Here is a 25,966-nt window from a genome sequence, read left to right on the forward strand (position 1 = left end):
GTCGTTCTCTATAAATATCTATTCTCATGGCATGCGTCATCAGCCACCACTTCCGCCGCAACTCTGCTCTCCTGCTCTCCTGCAGATGCCATACCACGGCAAGCATGGAGCCCACTCAGATCACTGCTGCAGTTATGAGCATTGTAAACACCTGCGCATTATCATGCTGTATATGCAGAACCAGAACCTGCAAAAGCAGGTGAGGAGGCAACGGCAGCGCGATGACGAGAGTGATGAGGACATGGACACAGACTTCTCTCAAAGCACGGGCCCCGGCAATTTGGACATCCTGATGGCAATGGGGCAGGCTCATGCCGTGGAACGCCAATTCTGGGCCTGGGAAATAAGCACAGACTGGTGGGATCACATAGTGTTGCAGGTGTGGGATGATTCCCAGTGACTCCAAAACTTTCGCATGCATAAGGGCACTTTCATGGAACTTTGTAATTTGTTTTCCCCTGCCCTGAAGCACAAGAATACCAAGATGAGAGCAGCCCTCAGCGTTCACAAGCAAGTGGTGATAGCCCTCTGGAAGCTTGCAATGCCAGACAGCTACCAGTCAGTCGGGAATCAATTTGGAGTGGGCAAATCTACTGTGGGGGCTGCTGTGATCCAAGCAGTGAATGCAATCACTGAGCTGCTGCTATCAAGGGTAGTGACCCTGGGAAATGTGCAGGTCATAGTGGATGGCTTTGCTGCAATGGGATTCCCTAACTGTGGTGGGGCGATAGTCGGAATGCATATCCCTATCTTGGGACCGGACCACCAAGCAGCCACTACATAAACCACAAGGAGTACTTTTCAATGGTGCTGCAACCACTGATGGATCACAAGGGATGTTTCACGGACATCAGCATGGGATGACCGGGAAAGGTACATGATGCTCACATCTTCAGGAACTCTGGTCTGTTTGAACAGCTGCAGGAAGGGCCTTACTTCCCAGACCAGAAAATAACTGTTGGGGATGTTGAAATGCCTATAGTTATCCTTTGGGACCCAGCTTACCCCTTAATGCCATGGCTCATGAAGCCATACACAGGCACCCTGGACAATAGTCAGGAGCTGTTCGACTATAGGCTGAGCAAGTGCAGAATGGTGGTAGAATGTGCATTTGGATGTTTAAAAGTGCGCTGGTGCAGTTTACTGACTTGGTTAGACCTCAGTGAAACCAATATTCCCATTGTTATTGCTGCTTGCTGTGTGCTCCACAATATCTGTGGGAGTAAGGGGGAGACGTTTATGGCAGGGTGGGAGGTTGAGGCAAATTGCCTGGCCACTGATTACATGCAGCCAGACACCAGGACGATTAGAAGAGCACAGCAGGGCGCGCTGCGCATCAGAGAAGCTTTGAAAACCAGTTTCATGACTTGCCAGGCTACGGTGTGATAGTTCTGTTTGTTTCTCCTTGCTGAAAACCCACCCCCTTGGTTCACTCTACTTCCCTGTAAGCCAACCACCCTCCCGCCTTTGATCACCGCTTGCAGAGGCAATAAAGTCATTGTTGTTTCAAAATCATGCATTCTTTATTAATTTGTCACACAAAGAGGGGGATAACTGCCAAGGTAGCCCGGGAGGGGTGGGAGAAAAGGGAAGCACCGGGTGCGGTGGTGGATGAGGGGAGGAGGGAAGGACAAGGCCCCACTGCACTTCAAAACTTATTGAATGCCAGCCTTCTGTTGCTTGGGCAGTCCTTTGGGGTGGAGTGGTTGGGTGCCCAGAGGGCCCCCCCCCCCACGTTCTTGGGCATCTGGGTGAGGAGGCTATAGGACTTGGGGAGGAGGACGGGTGGTTACACAGGAGCTGCAGCACCTGCTGCCTTTCTTGCAACTCCACCAGACACCGGAGAATATCAGTTTGATCCTCCAGTAGCCAGTAGAAACAACCGAGGAAATTGATTGTTCGTGGGAGGCAGCAGCATGCTCTGTGCCAACTGCTCTCAAATTCAACAGTAACTATTCCTTCTCTCATCTCTTTCATGTCTAGGACTTTAAGAGGAGACTTGTAACCATAGTAAGGAAGGGGGAGGGGGGGAAATCAGACAGCAGCGTGATTATTAAGTTCTGTCCCTTTAACTGTAGTTCTGTCATCATCAGTTTCACATCTTCCAACGGAGACAGTTCCACCAGGAAGTTTCGGCTCTTGGCACTGAAGAATTAACATTGAAGTTCCTGGCTTTTGTCAGTTTGTGTAACATTATTTAGCCATCCATTTAGCATCTCCCTCCATTCCCTGCCTCCCACCATAACCCTCAATGCAGATGACAGCCTGGGTGTTGTAATTGATATATAGCTATGGCATTTTGTAGATTTCCATGCTGTCTAGGTATGTGCAGTTATCCTTTTGTGCTGCTGCAGTTGTTTTTTACAATGGATGTTAATGTTGGGGAAAGGTTTGACTTCCTGTGGAGCAGCCGCAACACAACCTGAGAGGCTTGGGGCGGTGGAGGGGGTGGGGTGGGGAGAAAGGGAGCGCTGGAGGCATTTGGAAGAAAACTCATTGTCCAAAATGAGTAATAAACAGTCTTGTACTGGCCTGTTGGGTGACTTTGGGCTGGTCACTTGACCTCCCTGGGCTCCTATTTCTCCTCCCATTTTTTTGTCTGTTTCAGTTGTAAGATCAATGGGCTGGTCCACACTGAAAACTTACATCAGCATGGCTGCGTCTCTCGGGGATGTGAAAGATCCGCACCTCGAGAGACCGAAGTAAGGTGACCTAACCTCGCTGGAAGAATTCTTCCATCACCCTAGCTACTGCCTCTCGGGGAGGTGGATTAGCTGCAGTGATGGGAAAACCCCTCCCGTTGTTGTACTGTCTCCGCTGAAGCACTGCAGCAGCACCAGTGTAGCGTGTTAAGTGTAGACAAAACCTACAGGTCTGTCTTCCCTGCACAGTTAAGCTGGGCTCTGACTCATGTGTAGCCCCTACATGCAAATTAATGTTTTTCATAGGATTTTATTTTAAGCTTTAACAGGCTTAATTTAAGTAATTACGGACTCAGAGCGAACTAAGTTTTGACAGGGGCTGATGGAGATCTGCCTGGGGGGAATTTGAAGAGAAGGGAATTTCGCTGGGGGAACCCAGGGGGGAGGGTTACAGGACTTGAGGTTGACAGCTGTGTGGTTAGATGTTCGGCTGGGTGTGTGTTTTTTGTGTTCTTCCTGTGTGCTGCCCCTGCTCTGAGCAGACAGGTGGCATAGCAGACTTCGAGCAGACTGCCCAGTGACCACAAGATGTCAAGGTACGAAGGCACCACGCCAGGTTTATTGTCAACAAAGCACGGTACTAGTATCCCGCAGACTCTACTGGATCTCTAATACACGTATGCCCAGAACAATGGACCAGCTCAGTGAACGGCAGGACTTTCCGTTCCTCCCTAGGCTAGACAAAGACGCTTCCTCTGAGATACATTTTTATACCCCGATACAAACAAGTTATGTACTGCACCTCTGACATAGTTACTGCCCCCTGACGTGGCTAGTTATTACCCACCTTGTACATGTTGGTTTGATTAAAACATCTCTATTACACACTGTTATCCTGACCTTATCTTTTAGAAGAGGTTAGTGTGTTTCTATTACCCTTGGGAAATGTTTTTGTACCATCCTTGATACTGGGATATTTTGGTACCACTTGATATTGGGCAGGGGTAGCAGGTTTGTATAATTTTTGGTGGTGCCCAGAACGGGTCCAAGTCCCACCCCTCCTCGCCCCCCACCTGCCTAAGGCTCTGGGAAGGAGTTTGGGTGGTGGGTGCAGGCTCTGGGCTGGGGCAAGGGCATTGGGGTGCAGGAGGGGGTGAGGCGCTTACCACGGTTGACCACTGAAAGCAACCCGCAAACCTCTCTGGCAGCAGCTCCTAGGCGGGCGGGGGGGGGGGGGGCAGGATCTCCACACACTGCTGCCCTCAGGCACTGCCCCCGTAGCTCCCATTGGCCATTTTGCACCGCTGTACAGCTCTCCTACACATCACAGCTCACCCATATGGCTAAGACCAAATGAAAACAGCTTCTCTCTGACAGCAGCACTCATGGATAGTGCCAGCAGGATGGAAAGACACATCACGGCTTGGCTAGGAGCTACACGCTCTGAGCATCAACAGGGCTTTTGCCCTCCTCCTGGTCGTAGCAGAGTTCTGCACACACTGCGCTCCCCCCTAAATCACACACTTCATGAGCAGTTGCTTAATCCAAGCAATTAGCCTTGTTATTAAAAACAGAATGGAAATTTGCGGAATTTCTTTCCATCTTCACCCTGTCTGCTGCTCAGCTAGGTGAACTGCCCAAGGACCAGCAGTATAAATTCCCAGGACACCCTGAGCCCATCTTGTCCATCTCCTGAAAGCAGTCGTGATTTGAAACCACCTCTTCCAGCCAGGTCGACAGGGACACAGTGAGTGCAGTGCCCTTTTCCCCCCCAACAGCTGGGTGGGGCTTGGGAATAGCATTAAGGTGACTGCTCTGGGAAAATGCCAAGCCATGGTCTCCATCCCCTGAATCTCATCTGCTGGCTAGTCAGGGAACAGGGCTTTCCATTGTCTCTTATAGCACTTCCTGGCTTCTAGCATGGAGGAGGGGTAACCCACTGGTGGAGTTTGCAGCGTTCCCCTAAGCAGCTAGTTCACATAATAGCCTACTACCGCTGACAGCACAGACTTGCTTTTTGGGAGCTGCGGGTTGTAGCCCTGCTGATGGTCTGTGGTGAGGGTCATTACTGATACACCCTATGCCCCTTCACTCCTGGCAGGCCAGAGGAGACTTTCCCCATACCTCACCCCCGGGGAAAGGAGAACTTTCTCCAGCCTGATGCAGGGGAACACGTGATGATGTTAAACCGCTGCCTGGCTGCTGGGCTGTCCCTCTTCCAGAACCAGCTCCTCCCTGCACCACAGACTTAGCAAAGTAATGCACTGTGGAGGAGGAAGAGACCAATTAGCAGCCACAGGAGAAGTCTGCCATAGCCCCTGCTTTAATTAAGCAGGCCACTCATGGAAGTACGGCCACACTGACAGAAACTGAAGAGTCCCAACCTTAGGATGCCCAGGGAAAGTTTGCCTTAAATGTGTACTAAGTGCAGCTGATTTGAAGGGAGCCAAAGTGAGGCTGCAGTTGGGGAGAGAAGGGCAGGAGCTTGCTTATCTTTACTGAAGCAGCACCCCCCCAGTCCCTCCTGCCTGTGATCACAGAGCGGCGCACTAGCCTTATGGGTGGAAGGGCCTATGGCGGGCACCAAGCTAAGGAACATCTCTACTCCCAGACCAGCAGGAGGCAGGGCAGGTGTCTCTCTGCAGGACACGACAGGAAACTGAGCAGCAACAGCAGGTTCCCTGTGCTGGTTCAGTGGAACAAAGTCATGGGGCTAGGGTGTGCCACGGCACAGACGCAGCTGTAAGGCCACTGCTAAGGCACCAGGGCTCAGAGACACAAGCAAGGCTATATCTATAGGGAAGTTAAACTGGTGTGACCAAAAGCAGTTTAATAATGCCAGTTAAGCAGTGGACGGATGGACATGAAGTGCATGGACACACACCGAATTTGATTTAAGCCTCACTTAATGATTTAGCGTAAGTTGATTTCTTACTGAATTCAGCTCAATCAATAGAAGCCAGGTTTGCCCTAGTTTCACAACACTGAGCCAGAACAAATCTTGTGAAATTTGTTGTGAGGGCAACAACCCTTCCAATAACCAACATTCAGAGAAATGCCCCTGGCTCAAGGGCTATTTAGGGCCCTATTAATACGGAGCTGCCACATTCTGCCTGGCTTAGCACAGTTAGTGGGCCTGGTGACAAGAGAAGCCAGGAAAGGACAGCAACAGATGGCTGCTTCCAGCACTGAATGAGGACTGACAACATAGAGCCAAACTTCTTTATTTAAGTGACCACATTTACCGAGAATAAATTTAAAAGCAAACACAGGCTCCTAGGTCCTGGGGCTTCCCAAGAGGAAGGCTGCTAGTAGCAAAGGGGAAAAAAAGCATAAGTTCTTCATTCCTTGCTTCAGCATTGCAGGTACAGACTGACCAATCAGACCCTTGCCCTAGCTAACTAAATTCAAAATGTGACTGGTGACCAGTACCTCTAGCAACATTCTGCTGCTGAAAAGTTTATGCTTGGAAATTGAAGAGCACAACATACTTAACACAAAAATCTTTTGTGAGCCTTTGGGCTTGTGACATGAGCATCCAGCTTCGCTTCTCTCTAGGCCCAGGGACAGGTTTTAAAATCAGAGCAACCTGGGAAGGACCTGTCTCCCAAAGAGGCATTGGAAAGTATACTGTCTTAGCATTCCCAACTCAAAGAGGGAGCCGTGGGAAGGGGTAGGGGGTGTTTGGGCTCGGGAGGGTGGAGGGGGAAGCAAAGGAGGGGTAGTTCAGCATGCCACCCCCTCACTCCTCCACTTACACCAAGTGTTAGCAGTATATTTAATCCTCCCAACTGCTGCTGCAGTGAACAGGGCTGGTCACACAGTTTTAAGAGAGGATTCCTCTAGTCCCGCAGGTTTGGCAGTTTTGGATGCAAAGCCCAGCTCAGACATTCACTTCTCTTCAAGAAAAGATGCTGTTTGCAAACAAACACCTTGCTCCAATTGATGGGAGTAGCACAAGTCGATCTGCTCTTGCTGCATAGCTTTATACACCCATTAGTGCTAAGGAGAGCAGAGAGTACAGATGTCAGAGAGAAGAATATGTGGATACAGAACGTAACCTTTGATAGAAGATATGCTGTGGTATATTGCTTGACATGGCAAGAAGGGGCCCACAGAGAACATCAGGCTGAAAGGAGGGGAGGGAACAAGATTTACCAGGAGCAAAGTTCAAATACTGAATTCTTACCAACATAGCCAAGAAGAGGACCAGACACCACCTCCCTCCCACCCTCTAGACCAAGAGAGCGGCTGGGTTATAGATAATGCCAAATCCGGCCACAAAAAAAAACAAAACGCAGCAACGGCATTTCCTGGGTACCAGCAGCTGCTCTCTTCAGCAGATACAGTGTGGAGGAAATAAATCAGCAGACCACAAGCTTATTGCCTGGGAGATAAAAAAGCAGCAGGTGGCCTCCGGTCAGTGAACACCTCTTTGCAGAGAAGATTCCTATTAAGGAAGCAGAGGCAGGATCAACAGTCCAGCATTACAAAGGATTCCCCCAGTGAGCTCCGCTGGAAGACTCCACTGGAGGCACAGACAGACAATGCTCACTGCCAGAGCCCCCACTGGGAGTGAAGGAAACTGTTGGAAAAGGTCACCAAGAGGATGTGTTATCTCCTCAGCCAGCCCATTAAAACCACCACTTCCTCCCCCATCCCCTTCTGCTGCTACCACCCTGCTGGCTTGTTTGCGGAATCACTCCCAAGGTCAGCCAGTTCACTCTTTCCACCTTTGGAAAGAGCTCTTAGACCAGATCCAACATGTGCTAAAGTAAGACTCCGACAGGTCCTGGACCAGACCCCAATGGTCTGAGTACATCCGCAGGAAGAAGCAGACTGCTACAGAATTGTTCCTTCGCAAAATTAAGCATAATACATGTAACACACAACAGGGCACCGCATCTGGGAACCACAACAGATCCCTTGGCTTTAAACATTACAGGGGACAAACATGTAACAAGTACTGGGAAACTTTCAATGCTTTCCCCTTTGTCATCAAGAACCTTCATCAGAAACACCTAAACTGGAATGACTGCTCCCACTCAGGTCAGTAAACTGATCTTCTTAGGCCCTCTGTGCAGCTATTCCTGGCTCCTATGACAATCACTGTCTATGTGTAAACAAGAAAAAACGCCTTTAAAAGTCAACCCCTACCTCTCTTTTTATGGCCTTGTCCAACTGAAGTGACAACATAATTCATTCTAGGACAATCCTGATGTCAAACTCTGCTTACGACATCACTGAGTCAGAGGCGCATGTAGATCCCACATAGGGACAGTTCTGTTCTTCAAACCTCTTACTAATGTGCTGAACTGAGTGAGCCCACTCGGGCATGTTTGCAAGAAGAGGGCCTAACCGAAAGACTGGGAGACAAAAACACAGGCGAAACACGCACCTGAATGGGGTTTTAATACATATTTGTTGTGCGAGACTGCTGCAATTCTAGACCCTGCCCCAGTTAAAGATCAAGGGTGAACTCCTGGCCAATGAAGTCAATGGCAATGCTCCCACTGACTTCAAAAGGAGCCAGGATTTCATCAGGAGATTAGCACCATCACATAAGATAGGCAGCCAAGGCTCTATATGAGACACACCATCTAGCTAGTCAGGTTCACCTCCAATTGCTCTGGTTTCCGTTCCCTCAGTATGGGTGCTGCACTCCTGATGCTAAAGGCACAGGTGGCTCCAGAGCACAACCTGAGCACCAGCAAGCTGCTGTTCTGTCTCAAGAAAAAACGGAGCCGAAACTGGGGCATGTCTACGTGAAGAGAGCTGAATCCAGCACTCAGGCTGGAGCCCCACGGGGGAAGGAGAACTGGGTTATATTCAGACCCAGGCATACAGGCCTCCCAGAAGTTTAACCTCGACCGACCATTTGTGTTACAAATACTATTGTGTGCATTTATGAAGATCACATTATAGAACGGTACACCACTGAGAAGTCATGTACAGGAACGCATGAGTTTTCTTAGCACTGTGCACTCTGCAGAAGTGAATCAGCACCAAAGACTGGGCCAGAGCCAAACAGAACAGCAGCCCCCATTTACACAATGATCATCAACCACCTTTACTATCCGGGCCAGATTTTCCAAGAGTTCAGCACCCACTTAGGCATCCAGATGAAAGTGGCCAGATCATGAGAAGTGCTCAGCACCCTCCAGCACCTACTATGCATGTCTGACAATCTGGTCACTTCCATATCGGTGCTTACAGGGGTGCTGAGCACATCTGACAATCTGGCTGTGTGTTCCTTTTGAAAAGGAGGTGGGAAGGGGGGAAATAGCGGGATGCTGGCCAACACCCATGAAAGCAGCTTTAGTACATTCCGTAGCAGGCAGGGATTTCCCAGTAGCATGTGCAATTGGGCATTTTAGCTGTGGCAGCACAAAGATCACAAACTCACTGTGCCGGAATCACAGAGGACAGGAATGGGAGAAGAAATCAGATGCCATGAGTAGGGAGGTTAGTAACGACCATAGGCACGAGGGCCGAGATGCCAAGGTAAAGCAGGAGAAGCTGCACAGTCCAATCTTGAAATAATTTCTGCTATCCAAACATAACCTTCCCATCTGTTTGGAGGCTGCCTGGGACAACCAGAGGCTCCTTACCCCAACCGAAACCCCACTCTAAACTCTCTGCAGCTCAAGCACTAGGGGCAGCCTCCCAGAAGGGGAGCATGGGATAGGAATAGGAAGGACTGCAACTGACTGAAATCACAGTGGCAAATATGTTCATAGGTTGATTAAAACCCAGCCCAGTGCAGGTAACAGTGGATTTACTGCCAGCGCATGCCTGAAGTTCTTTCCACAACAAGATTACATTTTGGGCCCCACCCCTTCCCATCGGTACTTTCCTATCAGATGCTAAGTGCCTTTACCATTAGTTTCCCCTTTGCTAGTTTCTGCGTCCACCCCTAACCCCCTCTGCTTTCAGGCAATCCTGGCCAGCCATTTCTCCAAGTCATCGATGTCAGCACTGCCTTCCTCTGCCTTGCTGCCCCTGGCGCTGCATTCCACCAGCTCCACCTTCATGGGCAGCTGTGAGAAGTCAAACTCCTTGCCCTTCTTCCCCAGCTGAGCAGTCCCACTGGAGGTTGAGCCGTCCAAGGTGCTGGGGGCAGCTGAGCGAGTCACTCGCAAGGTGTTGCTGTTTTGCAGGAGAGAAAATAGAAAACATTATAAACTGGGGAGAGACCGAGCCTCCTTCATGCAACGGGTCTACCAGTGGAACAGTAAACACCAGCGCTGACAAACCTTCCTCACCCAACACTGCCGCTTGGGGAGTGGTGCATTTAGTACTGAGCTACCAGCTAGTCTGGTGAACAAGAAAACCCCCACATGTGCATGGGTTTAACAAGAAGTCAAAAGGAGCAGGTAGGCAGGGAGAGTGTGTGTCTAGCATCCAGCTATTCTGCCCACCTGTTATGATGCTCATGCCACAGAATAGTCTCTTCAGGGCACTGGGGGTCTACAGGGGTGTGAAAATGGGACATGGAGCTTTTAAGCTGATGCTACTGGCTAACCTCCAGCCTAGGCTGGCAGGGACCAAAAGGTCCCGTTTAATGGCTGTTCAGCGAGTGCAATGAACTTTTGGGCTCTAGCTAGTTCCTAGCTGGCCTGAAGAGGCCTGAGAAATGGCCTGCCCATTGATTGGCAGAGGGGATCCCTCCAAAGCAGCGTGGAGATTTCATGGAGGAGCACTGCTGGGGAGCTTGCCATACCCGCCGTGTGGACTGATTCCCTTCGCACGACTATCACATTGCATGAACATTATGGTTCCTTTTAAAACCAGTGACAAAGTCGGGGAAAGTGATCTTTCAGGCAGCACATACTAATGAACAGTAGGCCATTCACACGCCAGCTGCCCGTTCCGACTCCAGAAACTGCCAACACCTTCTAAAGCACCTTCTCCTGGGAGGCCATGATATCCTCACTAGCCTTGCTCCATGCTTCAGTGCACTTCCCCATCCTTCTGCCAGGAGAGGTGATATCGCTTTAAAAAGCCCCGCTGCCAGCCCCGTATAACACAAATCTCGTTATCCAGCAATGCAATTAGCCTGCCAAGAGCAGAGCCTGATACTAACTAAGAAGATTACCAAGGATAATTAGGGGAGTGGAGTTACCCCTGCCCTTATTCAGATGTGGATTAGAGTCAGCCATTCAGAGGTCTGATCATTCCTCAGCAAAAATATGCTAATCTAATGCAAATAAGGAACCTAGTGAGTTCTGCAGATGGTGCTGGATTTAATTCCAGCGCTAAAAAAAAAATAAAATCCAAACTTACATGAAAAGCTGGAGAGAGGGGAAGGATGGACAGAGAGAGAAATGCAAAGATGACACCAGAGTAGGGCAGAAAGACGGTGCACCTGGCCAAAACAGAGCAGAGCACCACTACCACACAGCTTGACATGCTGGATATCCGGGACTCTGAAAAATTACTGCAGCAACACTGTAAAAAAATGGATGAGCTAAGGGCTGGAGGATGTTGTTCCTGGCTCTGACACAGTCTGCCTGGGTGACCTTGGGCTAGTCACTTAACCACCCCATGCCTCAGTTCCCCACCTGTAACACGGAGAGGACAATCCTTCTTCCCTCTGACCTTGTGTGCCTGCATTGCCTACTTAGACTATAATCTCTTTGGAGCAGGGACTGTCTCTTGCTTCATGCGGGTACAGCACCTGGCACAAAAGACCTTTTCCGTAACTGGTGTTCTTCGAGATGTGTTGCTCATGTCTATTCCACAATAGGTGTGCGTGCTCGCCACGTGCACCGGTGCCGGAAGTTTTCCCTCTAGCAGTACCTGTAGGGGGGGGAGCGCCTCCCACAACCCCTGGAGTGGTGCCTGTCTGGCGCAGTATAAGGGGAGCTGCCCGCTCCCCCCACCCTCAGTTCCTTCTTGCCAGACAACTCTGACAGAGGTGAAGGAGGGTGGGATGTGGAATAGACATGAGCAACATCTCGAAGAACACCAGTTATGGAAAAGGTAATTGTCTTTTCTTCGAGTGATTGCTCATGTGTATTCAATAATAGGGGATTCCAAGCTATATCTGTTGGAGGTGGGTAGGCGTTCACAAGTTCCCAGGACGGAGGACAGCCCTGCCAAACCCGGCATCATCCCTGGTTTGGGGGATGATAGCATAGTGCGAGGTAAACGTGTGAACCGAAGACCACGTGGCGGCCCTACAAATGTCCTAGATGGGGATGTGGGCCACGAAGGCAGCCGACGAGGCCTGCGCCCGAGTCAAGTGTGCCCTCACAATGGGTGGCGGGGGGGGACACCCGCCAGCTCATAACAGGAACGGATGCACGAAGTGATCCAATTGGAAAGCCATTGAGTGGAAATCGGCTGGCCCTTCGCGCACTCGGCCAAGGCGACGAACAGTTGCGAGAACCTTCTGAATGACTTGGTCCACTCGAGGTAGAAAGCCAGAGCCCACCGCACACCGAGTGTGTGGAGATGGCGCTCCTCACTGGACGTGTGAGGCTTGGGGCAGAGGATGGGTAAAAAATGTCCTGACCCATGTGGTAGGTGGAGACCACCTTCAGGAGGAACGCAGGGTGTGGGCGGAGCTGGACCTTGTCCTCATAGAAGACTGTGTACGGCGGCTTGGAGGTCAGGGCCCTGAGCTCCGAGACTCGCCTGACCGACATGATTGCAACCAGGAAGGCCACCTTCCATGAGAGGTGAGACCAGGATCATATGGCCAAATGGGGGCCCCCGTGAGACGAGCCAATGCCAGGTTTAGGTCTCACTGTGGGACTGGGGGTGGTCTAGAATATGGAAAAAGACAGTCCAAACCCTTAAGGAACCGGCCAGTCATAGCATGGGAAAATACCGTGTGCCCTTGCACCGGCGAATAGAAGGCCGATATGGCTGCCAGGTGCACCTTGACTGATGAGGGCACCAGGCCCTGGGCCCTCAGGAGGAGAAGGTAATCGGGGTGGCCACAGGGGAGGCACCCTGGTCTGCCACCCACCTAGAAAACCGGGACTACTTCGCCAAATAAGTGTGGCGAGGAGAGCTGTCTACTTTCGAGGAGGACGCGCTGAACCTGTTCTGAGCACGACCTTTCCTCTCCACCTAACCAGTGAGCAGCCACAGCCATGAGGTGAAGAGCCGCTAGGTTGGGATGGAGGAGGCAGCCCTGGTCCTGAGAGAGCAGGCAAGCGGCAACGGCCACAGCGGAGCTACCGCCCTTGAGGGTCCCATACCAATGCTGCCTCGGTCACGCCAGGGCAATCAGAAGGACCCGGGCCTCGTCCGTCTTTATCTTCTCCAGGACTCTGCTGATTGGAGGGAATGGGGGAAAAGGTGCAGAGAAGCCAGCCTGACCAGGACAGTATAAAGGCATTGGAGATAGCGCCCCTCCCCAGACCCCCCCTGGAGCAGAACTGGGGGCATCACTGGTTCTGCCGAGTCACAAATAGGTCCACCTGGGGAGTTCCCCACCTTTGGCAGAGCCAGTGAGCCATTTCCGGGTGGAGGGACCACTTGTGTTGAGAGGAAAAGTCCCTGCTCAAGCGATTCGCCCTCTTGTTCTGGGCGCCTGGTAGGTGAAAGACCTTCAGGTGGATGTCGTGGGCTACACAGAAGTCCCTCAGCTTGAGGTCTTCGTGGCAGAGGATCGGGCCCCGCCTCGCCTGTTGATATAGAACATCGAGGCCGTGCTGTCTGTGAGGACCTTATCTTGACCTCCAGGTGCGAGCGGAAGGCCTTGCATGCCAGCCGTAGTGCCCTGAGCTCCTCGACGTTTATATGTAGGGTCAGATCTTGAGCCGACCACAGGCATTCGGTCTGAAAGTTCCCCACATGGGCCCTCCAACCCCGGTCTGACGCATTGGACACCAGCTCCAACGACGGGGCCCTGTCCCTGAACAGGACCGCTTGGAGCATGTTGTTTGGGGCAGATCACCACCGTAGGGAGGTGATCAGAGTCTGGCAAGGTGAGGACCTTGTCCATCCTGTCAGTAGCCTGGGAGAACTTCAAGGCCAACCAGAGCTGGATGGGCCTCATCCTGAGTCTGGCATGACGGACCACGTGCGTGCATGCTGACATGTGACCCAAGAGCTGCAGGCAAACCCTGGCTGTCGTCACCAGGAACCTTGTGACCGAGTTGATGAGACCTTTCAGGGTCTCAAATCTGTCTGGCAGGAGAGAGGCCCTGGCCAACGCTGCGTCCAGGAGTGCCTGATAAACTCTATGCGTTGGACCAGAACTAACGTGGACTTGGTGTTGTTTATCAACAGGCCCAAGGCAGTGCACGTGGGCAGGAGGAACGCCATGTGATCCCTCACCTGTGACAGGAAGGTGCCTTTGACAAGCCAATCGTCCAAATAGGGAAATATCTGGACCCCCCGCCGTCTGAGGTAGGCTGCTACCACCGACAAACATTTTGTAAACGCCCTGGGGGCAGTGGACAGACCAAACGGGAGGACCGTGAATTGGTAGTGATTCTGTTCCACCATGAAACGGAGGAAGCGCCTGTGCCCCTTGAATATGTGGATGTGGAAGTACGCGTCCTGTAGATCGAGGGCAGTGTACCAGTCCCCGGGATCCAGGGAGGCGGCCAGGGAGACCATACGGAACTTGAGTTTCACCATGTAGTGGTTCAGACCTCGCAGGTCCAGGATGGGCCTGAGCCCCCTTTGGCCTTCGGAATAAGGAATAACGGGAGTAATACCTCTTGCCCATGAACTCCTCAGGCACCGCCTCTATCGCTCCTAGTCCTAGGAGCCGCCCCACCTCCTGCTCGAGCAGAGCTTCGTGCGAGGGGTCCCCCAAGAGGGATGGGGGTGGTTGGGCGGGGAGGAAGTAAACTGGAGGGTCTAACCCAGGGAGATGGTGTTGAGGACCCATCGGTCCAAGGTTAGCTGCGACCTTTCTGGGAGGAAAGCACACAATCGGTTGGAGAAGGGGAGCTTTATTTGGGGTGGATCCCTGATAAGGACTGGCGGGGTGCCCCCGAGCATCCCGTCAAAAATGCCTTTTCCCTGCCTGCTTGCCCTTGGAGGACCCAGGCTGGGGGGCAGGCCGAGACTGCCTCTGAAGGCATCTCTTATAGTCCCGGTGCTTCTTATGGGCAGCCTCATACTACGGGAGGGCGGCCTGGGCGGGAGTCCACTGCGGCTTGAACTTAGGTTTTGCCGGAGCCGGGACATAGAGGCCCAGAGTCTGTAGGGTAGTGCAGGAGTCTTTCACGCCATGCAGCCTTGCGTCCATTTCCTCCGCAAACAGAGCTTTCCAGTCAAATGGGAGATCCCGCGTGGAAGACCGTGCCTTGCTGGACAGCCCAGAGAGCAGGAGCCATGACGCCTGTCTCATGGACACTGCGGAGGCCATGGATCATTCGGCTGTGTCCACAGCATCCAAGGCTGCCTGCAAGGACACCCAAGCAGCCGCTGCCCCTTCCTCCACTAGCGCCTTGAACTCCTTATTGTGCTCCTGGAGGGAGTCCTCAAACTTGGGCAGGGAGCCCCACAGACTGAATTTGTACCGGCCCAGGAGAGCCTGATGGTTTGCCACTCGTGACTGGAAGCTCAAAGACTAATAAATTTTCCTTCCGAAAGAGTCCAGTCTCCGAGAGTCTTTGTTCTTTGGGGTCCGGGTGGGCTGACTCTACCGTTCCCTGTGGTTGACCAACTCGACCACCAGGGAGTTGGGCGCCGGGTGGGTATACAAGTACTCATGCCCCTTAGTGGGTATAAAGTACTTGCATTCTGCAACTTAGAGATGGGGGCCAACGAGGCCGGTGTTTGCCACAGGGCATTTGAAATCTTAGCCACCCCTTCATGGAGGGGCAAGGCCACCCTACCCGGTGCCAACAGGGACAGCATATTGCACAGGGAGTCAGAGGGCTCCTCCTTCTCCCTCTGCCTGGAGGTGGAGGCTTGCTGCCACCCTCTTTAAGAGTTCCTGATGGACCCTGAAGTCCTCCTGTGGGGCGGAGGGGGCAGGGCCGCAATTGCCTCCTTCGGGGGGGGGGGAAGCGGGTGAAAAGGCCAGTGCGGTGCTCTGGGTAATCGGCCGGCACTGGCGGGTCCACCACCTGGTTGGACTCCGGGCATGGTTCCGAGGACGTACGTCCCACCGACTCCTTTCTCGGGGCGTCTGGAGAGGGAGGCCGACTGTGTTTCCGAAGCTCCGGCCACTGAGCGAGCTCCCACTGGGGGCTGCGCGGGAGGTCACGGTGCCTACTGGTACCATAGGGCCAGCCGCGATGCTCGGTGCCACTGCACCTGCTGTGGCACCGGCAGGGCCGGCTGTTCAGGTTGACTGGCCTAGCTCATCGAAGGACGGCTACGAATGGAGGCCAGGCTGGGGTAAGATCTGCTGCTGTCTCTGGACTGGGAGGAGTGGCGGTGCCGAGATCTACGTCAGCCACGGGACCACGATCTCAATGTGGAGGACCGGTACCAATGGTAACAGCTGCTCCTCAACGGGCAGACCCACGACAGCGAGACGCCAGCGATCGACGCCTGGGACTGCAATGTCTTGGCAGAGACTTGGAGCTGGAGTCCGAGTGGGAACGGCGTCGACGACCATGCCGTGACCGACTGCAGTACCCCCTCCGAGACGAGGGCCGTTGGTGATGCCTGATGCGGTCCCGTCGATATTCGCTCCTTGAGGATGAGTGGTGCCGAGAGTCCTGGCCGGACAGAACCCAGCCAGACAGCCTGGTCGGTGTCAAGGACGATCCACATGGACTCTGCCCCGAACGGTTGTTGGGCAGGGAACGGTGTCGGGAATGTTCCCTCGACCGAGACTGGGCTGGAGATGACTGTGGAGATTCCAGCGGCGGCTTGCCTCTGGAGCATGGGGCCGACATCGGCGGCGCTCCGGGCACCAGCATGGACATAACGTCCCGGGCCGCCTGGAGGGTTTCAGGTGTGGACGGCCTCCGGACATCCAGAAAGGCCTGTTCCGAAGGGGCCGGGCTAGTCCGCTCAACATGAGTCGGAGGCCTGGGGCCCAGTGGGGATCGAGGACTGCCCAACATGGGCCTAGCTTCTGTCCCAGACTTCCCTCAGTGCCACTGTGAAGAGGGAGACTTTCTGGATGGGGAGCGGTGCCAACTGGTTGATGGAACCGGAGGGTCGCCACGTACTGACGCTGCGGTGCCGGGTACCGGTTCGGAGCAGTGTGCCCGAGTCAGGGTCAGCATCCATCAGGATGGCCCGGAGCCTAATGTCCCTTTCTCTTTTGGTCCGAGGCTTAAACGACTTGCAAATCTTGCACCTTTTGCTGATATGGGTAACTCCCAAACAGCACAAACATTCTGCATGAGGGTCACTTCTTGGCACAGAACGCCTACAAGAGCCGCATGACTTAAACCCCGGGGCGCGGGGCATGCCCCGGCCTGGGATCACTGACTAACGAAACAGCTAACTACCTACAGGTACGAACGAACGAACGAACGAACGGTTCTGGGGACGAGCTACAGCAAAGCTGGAGCAGAGCAGTTCCAACGCACCTTCACTGGTGGCAAGAAGGAACTGAGGGTAGGGGGAGTGGGCAGCTCCCCACATACCACACCAGGCAGGCGCCACTCCAGGGGTCGCAGGGGGCGCTCCCCCCCTATGGGTGCTGCTAGGGGAAATACTTCCGGCACCGGTGCACGTGATGAGCAAAAACACCTATTGTGGAATACACATGAGCAATCACTTGCAAAAGAACAGGGCTTTACCTCATTGGGGATGCTAGGTGCTATGGTTTAAAGCAAAATGAGGGAACTTGGAGCAGCCAGCCAAGATTTCGTGAGGCACTGTGGTCTGGTCCCCGAGGTATACCTGCCCATGCATACTGGGATCTCCACCTGCAGACACTTCTGAAGCAGAAGAAAACTCAGACCAACAATGGAGTCGATTAATTCTAAACTGGACAGTTGCCACATTATTCTATCATCGACGGAAACCAAATGTGTCAGTAGAGAACATTACTTAGCACCTACACTGCACTTGTCACCTGCAGAGCACAAGGTATTCTACATTCTGCAGAGGAAAAACTGACACAGAAAGGGTAAGTGACTTGCCCAAGACCATAGAGTATGGGTCAGTGGCAGAGCTGAGAAGAAAACCCTCCGTCGCCCAACTCCTGGCCCTAGACTCTATCCGCGGGAAGATGCTTATGCTCACTTCCTAAGGGAGGCGAGACTTCAGAAATCGGGTAACAGTTTGCAAGCGAAAGTGAAAAATTTCAAGGACATTCCCTCCCAACAATCTGCACTGCTTGGAAAATTAATGAAAAGCAATAAAGGTGCAGAACGCCATCTGGAAAGAGTGGGCACGAGGAGTCCTGGCTAATACAGGGACAAACTGAACGTTTATGGTTAGGATATCCCATCATAGAGCTCAAATTAGAGGGGAAACCTGACCTAGCATACATCAAACCATACAGAATTCCACATTACAAAAGCAGCTAGACCAGTGTCAGGGTTCCCTCCCCACTCTGAACTCTGGGGTATAGATGTGGAGACCCGCATGAAAGACCTCCTAAGCTTATTTCTACCAGCTTAGGTTAAAAACTTCCCCAAGGCACAAATCCTTCCTTGTCCTTGAATGAGTACTGCTGCCACCACCAAGTGAGTTAGACAAAGATTCAGGAAAAGGACCACTTGGAGTTCCTGTTTCCCCAAAATATTCCAAGCCCCTTCACCGGCCCGCGCTGCTTCCCGCAGCCCCCATTGGCCTGGAGCGGTGAACCGTGGCCAGTGGGAGCCGCAATGGGCTGAACCTGCGGACACGGCAGGTAAACAAACTGATCCAGCGCACCAGGGGCTTTCCCCGCACAAGCGGCGGACCGGCTTTGAGAACCACTGCTCTAGGGGACACACACATGAATGAAAGCAATGTGTCAGAGATTTCTGTTGCCCTGTTTCTCCCCCTTAATCACAGTCCCCCGTCTCTCCGCACTGCCCTGGAGTGAGGGGAACCCTCCTTGTTAGCCTTTGATTTTGTTTATCCCCCTTCTCCTTCCTCTGCCACACCAGGGGGCCTGAAGTTAACAGAAAGGGGGACAGGTGGGAGGGAAGCGCTCCAAGAAAGCCTACACCGTGTGCTTGAGTTGCCTCTGAAAGGCTGAAGAGGAGAGCAGAGCTGGTCCTAAGGGAGTTAAGACTGTCAGGCCCAAGCCGGGCTCTGATGCAAATAGTAACTGAGGCCTCTGGGCATCTAGAAAAGCCGGCAGGATGAGACTGTTGAATCATTTCATTCCATTATTGTTACAAATCCACAGCCCTTCTTATGCCTGTGCTTATACTGCCTTATACTACTTGCCCAAGTATGCCTTATACTACTTGCCCAAGTCCTCTCTCTCTCAGCCAAGCCTAGCAGCTTTTGTTATTTGAACCCACCAACGCAGCAGAGACCTCGTTTTATGGACAACACAGCGGATGCGTTGCTGGTCAGGCTTGGCTGGAAAAGAACCTGCCATGCCAAGAAGAGCCAGTGTAGTGTTTTGAGGGGACTGTATAGCAGGAGGCAAACACCATGGGAATCGCAAGGCCCTGTTCAGTGCTGGCACGCTAGCCAGTGAGTTCTAAGCAGAAACCCAGTCTCAGGACACAAACAACTTGCAAACACCTAACATCGGAACAGCAGAAAATTACCCTTCAGCCTCTTTCCCCTCTGAGCTCCATAATGCGGATCTAATTCTGTTTATGAAAGGGAGGGGCATGCATTCAGGCTGGAACAGGCTCCATTTAAATAACACCACCGCCATCTACTGGACAAAGTGCAGAAGTGATTTAATGGGCCGACCAGAGCAGACTCAGTCTGGTTACAATCATGGGGAGTAAGACTGACTGTATCGAATAGGTTCCGATTTTCATTTCTCCTAGAAATCCAGGTGCCACACTGACTGTCCCAGGAAGGGCTAATGAGCTGATGACTCCATGATTGATTAAATCCTCATCACTTTAATCTGAATGTGGTCATAGACAAGTAGAGAGAGGTTCCCTCTCCTCTGCCCTCCCACTTTCTATTTTTTTTAAACACTTAAAGGGCAGAATTGGATAATACAATCACCTTCCTTGTAAGTGAACTCTGCAGCGTGTTGTGAACACATAACCCGCTGGAACACAAGAGAGCTCTGTCACTGCTCCTGCCATGTAGTTAAGGTCCAACATTCCCTCCCCAGTAGATTAGGAGCCTGGGTGAACGCCCACTTTTTACATCAGTGTTTTCCTTCAGAAAATCCCCACCTGACAGGGCTGCTGTGATTTTACTAGCTTATGTATTGGCTCCTTTCTTCACTGTGAAATGGCCACACACATGCACAAAAGGGGACTTTTGCTTGACAAGAGAGGAGATCAGTGAGGGTAAAATAGGGAGAGGGGCACTGAGATGTCTAACAAAATCCACTCCACACTTACAGTTCTTTCTCCAGCTGCTGCTGAATAAGCTTGGCCGATTTTGCCATTGTGATATCTAGAAAAAAAGTGGTTTAAAAAAATTACACTTGGATCATCATCATTTTTTTTCCAAGACATGGAAAAGTGGGCTCCGTGTGGGGATGAACGCTCAGTGACGAGACCCCATCGCTATAATACTATCACCTGGTATTTCAACCAGGGCCCCATGTGAATTAAGGCTGGCTGGAGTTACAGTCAACAGCAAGACCCCCTACTTTCTGTGGCAGTCCAGTGTGGCAAACTGGGAATTCTGCAGCTGCCTCAGGTAGATTACAGAATGGAAGTGTTTGTTTGAATTACATATGAAAGTGAACACCACAGCCAGGACAGATTCCCTTGTGTTATTTTGATATTAAATTACACTGACTTCACATTGCCTGAGCTGTCAGTGTGCTGCAGGCGTCTGTCTATTGGAGACATAACTTTGCAGCATAGCTAATGCTGACATTCAAATTGCTTCTCGGTTTCAGAGGCAACACTGCAAAATGCACACAGGCAGCTGACCCTGTTCTCGGGGCTATTGTATTATGCTGATTGCAGATTCAGGAAGACAACTCTGCAGGGTGCACTCTGTTCACCTTTGGAAAATTATCTTCTCTACCTCAATGGCTCACTAATAAGCTGCCTCTCCCCGGGTAACTCGTGTGCAGCTGGGATCATCGAAGCACCAGAGCCCCTACATAACCTGGAGAAGCAGGGCTGGTGGTAGCGTTCTTGCCTAGAGTTCTTTGACTCTGGAATTAGTTTCACCCCTTACTTTGGTGGGGCCCAGACTTGGACAGGACACACCAGGTTTTTGTATGTGGTCCTGTCAAAGGGCATGCCTGCCCTTTTGCGCTCCCACTGAGGCCTGCCTTAGTTTCCCCTTCACTCAAGGCTCCTTAAAACATCCACACAAGCCAGATATTCAAAACATTCCTGTCCTAGGTTCCAATTTATTAAGTCCGGCACAAAGGTCTTTCAATAAAGAACTCAAACTTACACAGCCTTTGCCCTAGTCCAAAGTTGGGCCCAGCCTCCCCTCCCTGAGGGTCTGTCTTCCTGCTCTCCCAGCACCTCTTGCCTGGAGTTTGGCCTTTTCCACAAGTCTTCTGTTCTAACTCAGGAGCCTTCTTACTCCCTGCACTGTCTGCAGGCACCTGCCAACCCATCTGCTGCTATTTCCCCCTTTACAAGGCCCAGGTGCCTTCTCTTAGCTCAACTGGGCAGCAGGGGCAGTGGACCCAGTCACACTTAAAGAGCCAGTCGTCCTTTGACAGGTCCCCTAACCTCTTTTTGCCAACTCCCATGTCAGCCAAGAAAAGAGGTTGCAGAACACCGCAGACTCTGTGAGCTAACCCAGAAAGACCTGGCCTATTCAACGTCCAGCCCCCACGGGCTGTAGTTTCCCAATCAATGAACAGTACCTTGCTTGTTGCAGGCTATCACCAGTGGCAGAGCGTTTTTCAGCACGGTGCAGTCAGTCAGGACCTGGTACAGGAACTCTGCCACATCCTTCACCTCCCGCTGGAACGCTACGCTGTCCACGACAAACACGATTGCTCTGTGCAAAAGGGAGTGAACACAACATAGCCATGTGGCTGGCAGGCTCAGACTGCCATGCAGCCCACACCCCAAGTCCTCATCCCCAGGGGGGTTTTCCCCCAGTGGATTGTCACATGATCACTCAGCACGCTTTTATTTTGGAGTCGTTCACAGTGCTCCTGAAGAAGGAAGGGGCCAGCACAGGCCAAGCCTTCCCACGCAGTTCTGTCAATTCACTCGAGCCCTGACCAGGGCTGGGTGATCAACGGACTTTTCTGTTCACTGGCAATGCAGGAAAATTAAAAAAAAAAAAAAAAAAAAAAAAAAATCATTTCAGCTGGAACAAAGCCTCTCAGCTGGCTCAGTTCATATTATGGAGGTTCTAAACATAAAGTGAAAGAAAACTGCAAACTGGAACAAAACCAGAAGAGTTTGTTTTGTTCAAATCACATCATTTCATTTAGATCCCCCACCTCCCGATTGAAACAATTCGATGCATTGGACCCAGACTGTCACTGCACCCCGGGGCTGCTGAATCTGCAATTTTTGCCAGAAAAATTTCCATCAAAAAGTTGCGCCCAGCTCTAGTCCTGACCTGCAGCACCGTACTGTGATGGGTTTGGTCACAGAGACCCACTTGGGTCTGTTACCTGATGTGCTGAAACTACCTCTGAGCCTGTTTTCCCTGTCAGCTTGGGACTCCAGAACCCTGTCTTGTTGAGCCAGACACACTAGTCTGTTGCAACACAGACCCAGGTCTGGTCCACGCCTCCAAAGCTGCAGACTTTCACCAAAAACTGCTCAGCAAGTTACCTATCTCCAGCACCCAATGGCATCCAAGCCCCAAATAAATCCGTTTTACTCTGTATAAAGCTTATAAAGGGTAAACTCAAATTGTCAGGCCTCTATAACACTGATAGAGAGATATGCACAGCTGTTTGCTCCCCCAAGTATTAATCACTTACTCTGGGTTAATTAAAAACCAAAAGTGATTTTATTAAGTATAAAAAGTAGGATTTAAGTGGTTTCAAGTAATAACAGACAGAACAAAGTAAGTTACCAAGCAAAATAAAAACACACACACACAAGTCTAAGCCTAATACATTAGGCAACTGATTACAGATAAAATCTTACCCTTAGAGATGTTCCAATAAGCTTCTTTTACAGACTTGACTCCTTCCTAGTCTGGGCCCAATCCTTTCCCTGGTACAGTTCTTGGCAGCCCCCTTTGTTCTATTCCACCCCCTTTTATAGCTTTGGCACAAGACGGGAATCCTTTGTCTCTCCAAGTTCCCATCCCTCCTTCTAAATGGAAAAGCACCAGATTTAAGATGGATTCTAATACCAGATGACATGGTCACATGTCCTGTGAGTCCCCAAGCCTCTATTCTTCCTGGCCTGACTCACAGAAAGGCTTACAAGTAAACAGAGCTGTTTACAACTAATTGTCCTAGTTAATGGGAGCCATCAAGATTCTAAATCACCATTAATGGCCTACATTTTGCATAATTAGCATGCCCGATCCCCCCTGCAGCCCTTGTCCCAAAACTCTTTCCCTTGTGCCCCCATGTCACCTCCAACCCACTTGCCCCAACATCTGGGTTCTTACCGCCACCAGCTACCTCCAACACCTGTAGTTTCACCACCTAGCCCTGAAAACTATGACCCTTACCCACTGCACTCAACCCCCATTACCATGCAGTACAGCCATCCTGAAGTGCAGCACTCATTGCACAGCACTCCAGACAGGAAGGCTGAGTATGATAACAGGACATACGCAAATCTGTGATTGTACGTTCCCCACCCCACCCCCTTGCCCTGTTTCCCAAGCAGTTGTGTTTCTTTTCAATAAATGAATTTTCTTTTCAATAAACGGATTTTCTGGCTTTGAAAAAATTCTTTATTATTACATAAAGTAAAAGATACCTTAGCCCAGGAAAGAAACAGGCACTGCAAGTCAGCTTAGCAAACGCAGATTCCTACTAACATTGGAACCACTGCACTTCACTCCCATGCAGGGCACCAGACATTACTGGTGGCTTTCAGCCTCAAATTGCTCCCTCAAGGCATCCCTAATTCTTGCAGCCCCACGCTGGGCCCCTCTAATAGCTCTGCTCTCTGGCTGTTCAAATTCAGCCTCCAGGTGTTGAAACGCCGAGTTCCATACCTGAGTGAATCGTTCACCCTTCCCTTCACAAATGGTATGGATGGTACAGCACGCGGATATAACTGCAGAGATGCTGTTACCAGCCAGGTCCAGCTTCCCGTACAGAGAGCGCCAGCGGCCCTTTGAACGGCCAAAAGCACACTCCACAGTCATTCTGCACTGGCTCAGCCTGTTGTTGAGCCGCTCCTTGCTGCTGTCAAGGCTCCCTTTGTAGGGTTTAATGAGCCACAGCATTAAAGGGTAAGAGGGGTATCCAAGGATCACAATGGGTATTTCCACTTCCCCTATGGTAATCTTCTGGTCTGGGAAAAAAGTTCCGGCTTGCAGCTTCCTGAACGGGCCAGTGTTCCAAAAGATGCGTGCATCATGCACCTTTCTGGACCAGCCTGAGTTAATGTCAATGAAATGCCCACGGTGATCCACAAGCGCCTGGAGAACCATCAAGAAATACTCCTTCAGATTAATGTACTTAGAGGCTCGGTGGGCTGGTGCCAGAATTGGAATATGCGTCCCATCTATCACCCCTCCGCAGTTAGGAAAACCCATTTGTGCAAAGCCATCCACAATGTCATGCACGTTACCCGGAGTCACGGTTCTTCTGAGCAGGATGAGATTCATGGTCCTGCAAACTTCCATCAACACGATTCCAACGGTCGACTTCCTCACTCCAAACTGGTTAGCGACCTATTGATAGCTGTCTGGAGTTCCCAGCTTCCAGACTGCAATAGCCACCCACTTCTCCACAGTCAGGGCAGCTCTCAATCTCGTGTCTTTGCGCTGCAGGTGGGGGCGAGCTCCTCTCATAGTCCCATGGAAGTGGCTTTTCTCATCCGAAAGTTCTGCAGCCACTGCTCGTCATCCCAGACTTGCATGACGATGTGATCCCACCACTCAGTGCTTGTGTCCCGAGCCCAAAAGCGGCATTCCACGGTGGTGAGCATGTCCGTGAATGCCACAAGCAAACTCATGTCATATGCGTTACTCGAGTCAATATCATCATCAGAACCCTCGCTGTCACTTTGGATCATAAGGAATAACTTGACTGCCAAATGTGACGTGCTGGCGAGACTCGTCAGCATACTCCTCAGCAGTTCGGACTCCATTCCCGCAGACTGAAAGGGAAGACAGAGCACGCAGTACAAAAAATGTTGACAGACTGTGCCAAATATGGATGGAAGCACAGGGATTGCTGGGATGCGAACCGATGCATCACGGGGCATTGGGACAGGACCCAGAATACCCCGCCCCCTTCCCACAAGCCACAGCGCCAGAATGGGAAGAGGTGCTCTGTGGGATAGCTGCCCATAATGCACCGCTCCCAATGCCGCTGCAAGTGCTGCAAATGTGGCCACGCCAGTGCACTTGTTCCTGTCAGTGTGGACAGACTGCAGCACTTGCCCTACTGCGCGCTCCAAAGGCGGGTTTAACTCAAAGCGCTCTACATCTGCAAGTGTGGCCATGCCCTTAGTCTCTCTCTGAGTTCCCATCCCTCATTCTAAATGGAAAAGCACCAGATTTAAGATGGATTCCAGTACCAGGTGACATGGTCACATGTCCTGTGGGTCCCCAAGCCTTCATTCTTCCCGACCTGACTCACAGGAACACAGGAAGGCTTATAAGTAAACAGAGCCATTTACAACCAATTGTCCTTGTTAATGGGAGCCATCAAGATTCCAAACCACCATTTATGGCCCACACTTTGCATAGTTACAATAGGACTTCAGAGTAATACTTCATATTTCTAGCTTCAGATACCAGAATGATATTCATACAAATAGGATGAACACACTCAGTAGATTATAAGCTTTGTAATGATACCTTACAAGAGACCTTTTGCAAAAGGCATATTCCAGTTACATTATATTTATACTCATAAGCATATTTCCATAAACATATGGAGTGCAACGTCACAGTCACTTCCATGGGGGCCCACAAAGGATGCACCTAAATCCGGACTGAGGCGTCCTTCTTGAGCTGTGCTGGATGCTCTCCTGGGAAAGTCCTCAAGCCAGAGATGGAGAGAGGCACCAAGGTAAATTCACCTCCCTTACTCTCCAGAATAGTCCCCTGTAATACTTTCCGACCATTCGATCCAGCCCACTTTGCAGCAGAAGCTGCCTACTGTGCTAGCAGGTACGAGAATAAGATTATCAAATGTATTTTCACTTCTGACCATGCCACAGTTGAACCCAGGACCAGGTGAAAGGCTGCTGCATCAACTG

The 25,966-nt window shown here is 51.4% G+C and overlaps 1 protein-coding gene across 1 annotated transcript in view; it reads right to left on the minus strand.

Annotated features, from left to right (window-relative positions):
- Positions 1-5,850: 5,850 nt before the first annotated feature.
- The window catches only part of LOC102943619 (ovotransferrin), a 66,085-nt gene continuing 45,969 nt past the window's right edge, over positions 5,851-25,966 (minus strand). The window contains exons 23-25 of the mRNA XM_007056961.4: positions 21,460-21,596; positions 20,015-20,069; positions 5,851-9,791 (exon numbers count right to left, since the gene is read on the minus strand). Coding sequence (XP_007057023.3) covers positions 9,575-9,791; positions 20,015-20,069; positions 21,460-21,596 — 409 coding nt within the window. The 3' untranslated portion in view covers positions 5,851-9,574. The remainder of the gene's footprint in view (positions 9,792-20,014; positions 20,070-21,459; positions 21,597-25,966) is intronic.

This window comes from Chelonia mydas, chromosome 9, assembly GCF_015237465.2.
Source record: "Chelonia mydas isolate rCheMyd1 chromosome 9, rCheMyd1.pri.v2, whole genome shotgun sequence".
NCBI classification, from domain to species: Eukaryota; Metazoa; Chordata; order Testudines; family Cheloniidae; genus Chelonia; species Chelonia mydas.